General features: G+C 49.7%; 1 protein-coding gene across 1 annotated transcript in view; it reads right to left on the bottom strand.

Annotated features, from left to right (window-relative positions):
• The window catches only part of LOC111142459 (immunoglobulin lambda-1 light chain-like), a 147,252-nt gene extending 141,054 nt beyond the window's left edge, over window positions 1-6,198 (bottom strand). Inside the window, exons 1-2 of the mRNA XM_022495628.1 lie at window positions 6,118-6,198; window positions 5,666-5,963 (exon numbers count right to left, since the gene is read on the bottom strand). Of these exons, the coding sequence (XP_022351336.1) occupies window positions 5,666-5,963; window positions 6,118-6,163 (344 nt within the window). The 5' untranslated portion in view covers window positions 6,164-6,198. The remainder of the gene's footprint in view (window positions 1-5,665; window positions 5,964-6,117) is intronic.
• Between the last annotated feature and the right edge of the window lie 1,339 nt (window positions 6,199-7,537).

Raw genomic sequence — 7,537 nt, 5'->3', positions numbered from 1 at the left:
GCACTACTGGGTATTTACCCCAAAGATACAGATGTAGTGAAAAGAAGGGCCATCTGTACCCAAATGTTTATAGCAGCAATGGCCACAGTCGCCAAACTGTGGAAAGAACCAAGATGCCCTTCAACAGACGAATGGATAAGGAAGATGTTGTCCATATACACTATGGAGTATTATGCCTCCATCAGAAAGGATGAATACCCAACTTTTGTAGCAACAGGGACTGGACTGGAAGAGATTATGTTGAGTGAAATAAATCAAGTAGAGAGAGCCAATTATCATATGGTTTCACTTATTTGCGGAGCATAACAAATGGGGAGATGTAGAGGAGAAGGGAGTTGAGGGAAATTGAAAGGGGAGATGAATCATGAGAGACTATGGACTCTGAAAAACAACCTGAGGGTTTTGAAGGGGTGGGGGGTGGGAGGTTGGGGGAGCCAGGTGGTGGGTATTATGGAGGGCACATATTGCATGGAGCACTGGGTGTGGTGCATAAACAGTGAATTCTGTTATGCTGAAAAGAAATAAAAAAAAATTAAAAAAAGTGGCTATGCTGCACCTTGGTAGGTTATGAATGGGATAATCCTTAGGTTTGTTCACTCATAAGGCTGACATAGATATGGCCACTTCAGTGGGACCCATCTGCCAAGATCGGGACCAACCTAGAGTTCCCAGAATGAGACCATTCCCTGGGGAATCAGCCAGGAGCCTCGTGGCAGATGAATGACATGACTTCTTCCATCATGGAAGGGATTGCTCTGTCCTTAGTGGAATAGACCTTTACTCTGGAAAGGAACTTGCTTGCTTTTCCTGAAGTGTTTCTTCCCAAACTGTAACCCTTGGACTTACTGAATGCCTCATCCAGTGTGGCTTTTGTCCAAGGCTCACATTTCATATCAGAAAGGGGCTGCAGTGTGCTGATGCCCATGAAATTTTCTCGTTCTACCATGATCCCCACCGTTTGAATCAACTGGCTTGAATGATGGACTTATGGCCTCTAGTAGATTTGTTTACTGTCCAGTCACATGCAGCACCTTATGGGACTGTGGCAAGATATGTCAGGAGATGATATTTGCACTAAATATGTGCCCTATATTTGATGGTATTTCTCCCATAGCCAGCATTGATGGGTCCAGGAATGAAGAGGTGGAATTGGGAATGCCCATACTCACTGACATCCGGGTGACCCACTGTAAAATTTTCACTCCTTATACCATGACTGTACACTCTGCTGCCCTTGAGCTCTTCGTTCCAAATGAGAATTGTTTCCACCCAGAAACACCACAATGCTTCTATTCAATGGAAAGGTGAGACTTCCTGTTGTCACTTAGAGCTTGTCTTGTCTCCATGGATGTCTCTCTGTCCTTCCAGCCTGATCTTTCATCCCCAACAAGTACCCTGGGCAAGAAAACATGACAGCTTCATCCTGCCTCATCCTGCACAGGCACCCCTTATCCACACGGTGCAGAGGCTGCCTGGAGGGCTGTGTTGGGAGAGAGATCTGGGAATCTCAGACCTGGAGCCCTGGACCAGACCTCTGTGCTTTGTCCTCAGTCCTCCAAGGGCTGATGGAGAGTGTGACACAGATAGGAAAGGCGTTTGTGTCTCACAACCCTGTCTGCCTCTGTCACTGTGAGCATTACTGTTGTCCCACACCTGATAGTAATAATCAGCCTTGTCCTTGGCCCTGTTCCTGCTGGTGTTTAGGGTGGCTGTGTCTTCCAAGTTGGAGTCTTAACATCAGAGAATCCCTGAGAGAAGCTTGTTATTGTCATATATGACCGGCCAGGGTCCTGTCCTGGCTTCTGCTGATACCACTGCACACAGAAGATTTCTATACTGTCTCTCTGATAGGTGATCATGGTCATCTGGACCAGGGTCACTGAGCACAGGGCAGTTGGGTCAGCACCAAGGAGGCCGTTCAGGAGCTTGGCCATGGGGCTGAACTAGGTGGGCTCCTGTAGAGCTACAGATAACACCTGATCCAGGGAAAGGTAGTCCTGTGGCCTCATCATCTGCCCTTCTTGCTTCATGTCCCCTCTGCGTCCCCTAACTGAACTCTGGTCCCATTCTAAGCATGTCATCAGAATGGAAAACTCTTTCATTCTGTCACTTGTTCATCACAGTGCATGTGGGAATTTACTGTCATACAATCACCTGCCATTGGAGATTCATCATGACTTCTAGTTTGTTATCACATGGGCTGGGTATCTGTATGACTCCCCTCATCCCACAGCAGTTCAGCAACTTACATCTCAACACTTTGATTCCTCTAATTTTTTTCTTCCATGTCTCACATAAATTTGTGTGAAGTGCCAGAAACCATCCCTGACTCAGGAACTCACTTTAAGCTCTGTGTGTCTGTGAGGGTCCCCGGGGTCATGACTGTACACAGTGTGATCTCTGGGGACTGGATAGTCAGTAGTTCCTCCTGGGAACTGGATTCTGTCACTGAATCAGGACAGCAAAGGGGCCAGAGATGTGGCCTGAGACCGTGGGAGTCACTGCACTCTGGAAACAGTCTCACAAGGAGACTACAGACTCTCCTTCCAGGGACCACTAGCTCCGAGTGCCCCACCTCTTGTTCATGAGACGCTCAAGGCAGATGCAGCCCTGGGTCTGAGTCCGCCTGAAGGTTGCCCAGAAGAGGCAGAAGGTGAGGAGTCAGGGCATTTCTGGATGTGCCCAGCACAGAAGGGTCAGTTCCTTGGGACCTCAGGTGGAGAATGAAGGGAGTGGAATTTCTAGGTGAGGTACTGCCTGTGTCAGGACTCCTGTCAGTGACCTGGGTAACAATGTATATCCGTCCCTCAGAATAAGGTCCCTGCAGCCTGAGGAGATAAGGATGGTTCATCCTGGCAGCCTCTGAGGACTGAACCCGGGACCCCTGCTGATCCCCAGACTGGTGTGCCTCTAGACTCCCCCTTGGCAGCCTCAGCCTCTGTCCTGCTGCTCCTGATGTAGCTCTGCTGCCCCCTGCTGGTGGAGAAGGACTCAGACCAGGAGCTTCCTTCCTGCATGTCTCCCCAGAGCACCTGTCACCTGAATAGGGGTGTGGACAAGGTTATCCAGGTCCCACAGGCAGCTGCCCCTACTGCCCTGCCCAGACCAGCACAGAAGGTCACATACACTGTGCAGGAGACAGCACAGGTGGGATTCCCTCTCCTTGTCCATGGGTTGATATGCCCTAGCCTGTCCCACTGGCCGTTGCAACATGTTGGGTGCAGGGTAAAGTGTAGTGAATTTTATTTTAAAGATTTTATTTATTTATTTGACAGACAGAGGTCACAAGTATAGAGGCAGGCAGAGAGAGAGAGGAGGAAGCAGGGTCCCCACGGAGCAGAGAACCCGATTTGGGGCTCGATCCCAGGACCCTGGGATCATGACCTGAGCTGAAGGCAGAGGCTTAACCCACTGAGCCACACAGGTGCCCCAAGTGTAGTGTATTTTGAAAGGGTCACAGTCCAGGAAACCTTTGTGAGATCCCATTGGCATCCTTTTCTCTCCATTTAGGACTCAGGTCCGATGCTGCCTGCATCCCAGTGAGTGTCACTGGGTCACAGTGCAACAGGCGATCCTTCCAGCACTAACCTTCACATGTGCACCTAAATCTTTATTGGCCTATTGCTGTCATCTCTGCCACTGCTGTTTGTATTATAACCCATAGCACTAGCTGTCTGGGGGTGGATGGTGTGTAAATGAGTCTCTTAGGTGATTTGGATGAAGCAGGGAAGTTGGGAATCCGGCCAGGATGTGCAATTTCACGTCATACACATCACACTTTTGCTAAGCCCCTTTCCTCATATTTCTGCAGAAGATGAGCAAGACACTCCCAGCCCAGTGCCCATTCACTGAGACCCTACAATCTCTGTTTCATTCATAAGACTCTGTAGATGTTTGTACATCAGTAAATTTGGAAACCAAGTGTTTCTTACATCAGTGTAATTTTCCGCATTTCATAACACATAAAGTTGAGGTCCAAGGAGACTAGGTTCCCAGGAGATCAGAGGAAAGTGGGGGTGAGTCCAAGATGGAGCCCAGTTGTGCTGGATTCAGATCCCGGCTCCTTGTGGTAGAGTTTGTGTGGGATGGGAGGGAAGGAGTGTGTGGTCAAGTTGGGCAGCAGCGCTTCTGTCCCTGAGCCCATCCTAGCCTGGTCTGTAAAGAACATCCCATCAGCCTTCACGTGGGGTGGGTCAGCAGGTTAGAGCTGGACAATCTATAGGGACAGTGGAGAATGTCTGGCTATGCAGGGATCTGGCCTGTGTCCTCCTGGATCTGCTCTGTATTATTGCTTGGTCCTCTCTGTCTTCTAGGTTGGAAGGAACGACAGGGGTTGCCTGGACACACAACTGGGGTCAATGAGTCTTGCAGTAGACACAAGGCCTCCAGGTTCAGGAGACTCAGGGGCTCCTTCTCTGGGTCCCAACCATGTGCACACCATCCAGGCTGACTTCAGGTCAAGGTAATGCTCAGGGCCCTGTGGGGGCTAGGCCTATGGCCAGCACCTGGGCCAGCACCTGGGCAGGGAGTGTGGAGGGGAGCAGGAGAGGTTCCAGGCCATGGTGGGATTCTTGTGGATTTGCAGTCCTCACCTTCTACCTTAACAGAGTTCCTGCCAGTGACATGACATCACTCACATGTAGGATAAGGACGATAAGTTGGTCTCATCTCCCTCATCATTTCTGCTCTCATTGTCATATGTTTTACCTGTTCCTCCATCATAAATCAATCACATTGCTCTTGTTTTTGATTTTAGCACTTGATTGTATTTACAGACATTGACCACTAAATTCTGTTTAGGTTAATCCATGTAGTTATGATTTCCCAAGCTTATTATACTTTGTAGACTCAGACTTCCCTCTGTCACCCTTTCCTTCTATCCAAGGGGTGTCCTTCATTGTCGCTCGTTCTGGATCTCTATAGGGAACACGACTCTCCTCTCTGGCTGTGAGAGTGTCTGCATCACAGGTTTGTAGCAATTTCACAAGATGTTTGCTGTTCTATCTCTCATTCTCCTTGTGTCTGAGCTTTGTTGAGCTTCTTGGATACATTGATTCCTGGTTTCTCCAAATTTGAAGTGTTTTTGTAGATTATATCTTCACAGACTTTTTATTTCACCCCCAGTCCCTTACCTTCCCTCCCTGAAGTCCCTACACTTGCACACTGTCTAGTTGGTGTGAAGGTGTCTTCCAAGCAATAAGCCTTCATTAATTTTATTAGGTATTTCACTGTGTGTTTCGTTTTGAATACTTTCCATCACTATGACATCAAGTTCCCTTATCTCTTCTTTTGCAGCATCATATCTGATGTCAGTCTATCCCTTGGATTTTTGCATTTGAGACATACTCATCTAGGGAAGTTTAAAAGAATGGTTCTTTAAAAAATGTCTTCCATTTCTGCTTCTCACATTTGTAGTTCTTCCTCCACACACAGTCCCAGAGGAAACAGAGTTCTAACAGCTGTTTACAAATTCCCTGCTGATCCACCCTGTACGGTCTGCCTGGAGGACTGGGAGGAAGGGGACAGACTGGGGACCACAGACTTGGGGACCTTGACCAGACCTATTCACTGCTCTGTGCACAGGCCTCCTGGGGCTGGAGGAGAGGGTGACACAGATGGGGAAGGGGTTTGTGTCTCACTTCCCCATGTGCTTGTGTCACTGTGAGCATCAGCACTGCTGTCATAGGACTGACAGAAATAGTCAGCCTCGTCCTCGGCCTGTGTGCTGCTGATGGTGAGGGTAGCCGTGTTCCCTGACTTGGAGCCAGAGAATCGCTCTGGGATCCCAGAGGGCCTCTCACTATCCCCATAAATGACCGTTAAAGGGGCTTGCCCTGGCTTCTGCTGGTACCAGTGTACATAACCATATTCCAGTTCCTCTCCAGTGCAGGTGATTGTAGCCATCTCTCCCAGAGCCACTGACACAAAGGGCGGCTGAGTTAGCTCACTGGAGACCACGGAGCCTGAAAAGGCAGAAGAGGAAAGGTTGCAGTGAGGTCCAGGGGCTCATCCCGTGGTCCCAATACTGAGGCTGTGTTGTGCCTGAGCTCAGGGTTTGGGGCAAGCTCAGCTCAGGTCCTGTGTGGCTGAGACTGTGGGCTGGACTGGGGAGAGCACCTGTGCAGAGAGTGAGGACAAGGAGTAAAAGAGGGGTCCAGGCCATGGTGGATGTGCCCAGAGCTCTGTCTTCTGAAAACCACAGCTAGGCCAGGCTCACCCTGGCCTCTCTTCTTTCTTTCCAGGCCTTTTGTTCTGTGGTTGTTAGTAATTATGCAAATTTCCTCCTCTCTGGGACTCAAACAACTTGTGAGCTCAGACCATGTGACTGAGGAGGAACAAAGGATCCCATAGCTTCCTCCCAAAGCTCTCAGGTCAGAAAAATGAGCATTGGTCTCCACATTTGGTATCATAGTCATATTCCTGGGGTTTGAACACAACCAGTGTCCCTACCCATTCTGCCTGAGGCATGTCCGGGGCTGGCCCAGGGCTTTCCAGAATCCTGGCCATGGGGCTGGCCTGGTCCCTGTGAGAAATGCAGAGAACACTAGATTCAGGGAAAGGTGGTCCTATGACCTCAATACATCCTTCCCTGGCTTCTTGTTCTCTCTGCATCCCCCAGAGACTCTGTGGTCCCATCCTTGGCATGACAACAAAATAGGAAACTCTCTCATTTTGAGATTCTTTCATCATTTTGTAAGTAGGTGCTTACTTGTTAAACAACCATCTGCTGTGGAGATTCATGAGGATTTCTAGTTTATTTATACATGGTGCTGTTGTCTCTATGCAGCCCCCATCCCACAGCAGACCAGCAATTGGTATAATCAACCATTTCATTCCTTTTAATATTATTGTCAATGTTTCATGCAAACCTGTGCAAAGGGCCGGAGTCCATGAGGAACAACTTCAAGGTTTGTGATCTTGTGAGGATCCACACGATCACATGTTACCATATGTTGTGAGTTCGAGGGTCTGAGCCATGGTCCCTACAGCCATGAGAATCACGTCACTCTGCAGACAGTCTCAGAAGGAGGCTGCGGATGCTCCTTCCAGGGACCAGGGTCCTGAGTGCTCTGCCTCCTGACCCCTGAGATGCTCTTGAACAAAGGAGCTACAGCCCCAGGTCTAAGTTGGGGTGGAGGTGGGGAAGGAGAGGCAGAGTGTGAGTCATCGGGTGTCTCTGGATGTGCCCAGCAGAGGGGAGTCAGTCCCTGGGGACACTGGTGGACAGAGAGGGGACCTGAATTTCCCAGGTGAGTTGCTCTCTGTGTCAAGACTCCCACCAGTGTCCTTGGTGACACTGTGTGTGTTTGACTCTCAGAACATGGTCTTTGCAGCCTGAGGGGATAGGATGGATCATCCTGACAGTCTCTGAGGACTGAACCATAGACAACCTGCTGACCTCCAGGCCTGGTGTCCCTGTGAGGCTCGCCCTGGGCAGCCCCAGCCTCTGTCCTGCTCCTCTTGCTGCAGCTCTGCTGCCCCCTGCTGGTGGAGGAGGACTCAGACCAGGAACTTCCCTCCTGCAGGTCACCCCATA

This window comes from Enhydra lutris, unplaced genomic scaffold (assembly GCF_002288905.1).
Source record: "Enhydra lutris kenyoni isolate GAN:26980312 unplaced genomic scaffold, ASM228890v2 scaffoldscaffold8, whole genome shotgun sequence".
Lineage (NCBI taxonomy): Eukaryota > Metazoa > Chordata > Mammalia > Carnivora > Mustelidae > Enhydra > Enhydra lutris.
Note: the sequence above shows the minus strand (reverse complement) of the source record. Positions and strands in the feature narration are given on the sequence as shown.